Source organism: Lycorma delicatula, chromosome 4 (genome assembly GCF_047948215.1).
Source record: "Lycorma delicatula isolate Av1 chromosome 4, ASM4794821v1, whole genome shotgun sequence".
NCBI classification, from domain to species: Eukaryota; Metazoa; Arthropoda; class Insecta; order Hemiptera; family Fulgoridae; genus Lycorma; species Lycorma delicatula.
The window spans coordinates 112,214,953-112,216,478 of record NC_134458.1 but is presented as its reverse complement, the minus strand read 5'-3'; the positions used below and the strand labels follow the sequence as shown (position 1 = coordinate 112,216,478).

Genomic DNA, 1,526 nt, shown 5'->3' with positions numbered 1-1,526 from the left:
CTAACCTCACATAATATCATTTGTAAACATCTTTTCATTCATTTTTTTATCTAAGTATAAGATAGTTTATGCTTCAGTTTAGTTGTTTTTAGCATTTTCATAAATTGAAAAATACAATAACCCTGAAATTTGTGCTATATCTAGAAATTTTATGAATTGCTGAATTTCTAAAATAAGCATTAGGTCTATTGTCTTCTTATTATAATCAGCTAAAAAGAAATTTCTAGTATCATACAGTAACCAGTAGGCTACTTTCTCTTTTGTCAGAATATTTTCTATTGATATTCTTTTTCTTACTTTACATTTTAGTTAGGTGTATGAATCGGACTACATGGTATTTTATTTTATTTTTCAGACAATGGAGTTTTATGATTTATATGACATTGGATCTGTTCTGAATCTATTAGATGGAAATTGTTCAGATTTGGAAGGTTTGGAGAGTGGTGATGAGATAGAAGATGAAGCACCATCAAAGAGACCTACAAGAATCGGTAAGTTTCATTTTTATTTATATTTAGCCTAGTTTTGGCTCATGAAACAAATATCCTACCAGTATTAAAACGGATGGATTCAGTGAATACCTACTAAAGCTACATTTTTTTATGCTGCAGGTGCTGATGTTGCCCCACGAAATGAGGAATTAACTATTCAAGATGATGCAGAAATACAAGAGCCATTGTTGCAAGCAGCACTTGTGCTGCATGAACTCCCATCATTACAAGTAGCACCAGTACAGTCAGCACCTATTTTAAATGAAATAAATCAAGCAGGGGAACAAGTAAACCAATTACATGATAGGCCATCAATATCAGCTGGGTCAGATCCATCACTTTTAGTTAATTCTGCCACAGATAAAAAAGATGTCTGATGGAGAAGAAGGCCTTTCAATCCACCTACAACTGGTGATTTTTCTGTAAACATAGAGAATTATTTTGATTCGGATTCTCCTATAGATTATTTTTGCAAATATATAACTGAGGAATGTATTTCATTCATGGTTGAAAAAACTAACATGTATGCTCTCCAGAAAGGTGTAACATTTCCCACAAATGCTCAAGAAATTCGTGCACTGTTGGGCTACACATTTATTTGTCAGTTTTAAAATTTCCCAGAATAGAAATGTACTGGAGAAAATCCCTAAAAGTCATGATATTTTCTTAAACAATCACTCATCGATTTTATCAACTGAGATCAAACCTACACATAGTTAAAAATTTAGAAATGAAAGACTCAGATGACAAATTTTTTAAAGTAAGGCCAATTTTTGAGTTTGTCAGAAAAGATGCAGAAAAAGATGCAAGGAATTAGAAATGCAACAAGATCTCGGTGTTGATGAGCAGATAATCCCATTTAAAGGCCATCATTCTACTAAACAGTATATGAAAAAAACCTAAGAAGTGGAGGATAAAAAGTTTTATTTTGTGTGGGAAGATACATGACTTCATACTATACCAGGGCAAAGCAACAGAATTTGATCAAACCAGGAGCCTTTGTAGTTTTAGAGCTGTCAAAACAGCTTAAAAAAG

General features: G+C 32.4%; 1 protein-coding gene across 1 annotated transcript; it reads left to right on the top strand.

Moving 5' to 3' along the window:
• The first annotated feature begins 358 nt into the window (after window positions 1-358).
• On the top strand, window positions 359-881 carry LOC142322920 (uncharacterized). The gene is made up of 2 exons (XM_075362007.1): window positions 359-491; window positions 612-881. Exons 1-2 carry the CDS (start codon window positions 359-361, stop codon window positions 866-868), a joined length of 390 nt encoding a protein of 129 aa, XP_075218122.1. The 3' UTR covers window positions 869-881.
• The last annotated feature ends 645 nt before the right edge of the window (window positions 882-1,526 follow it).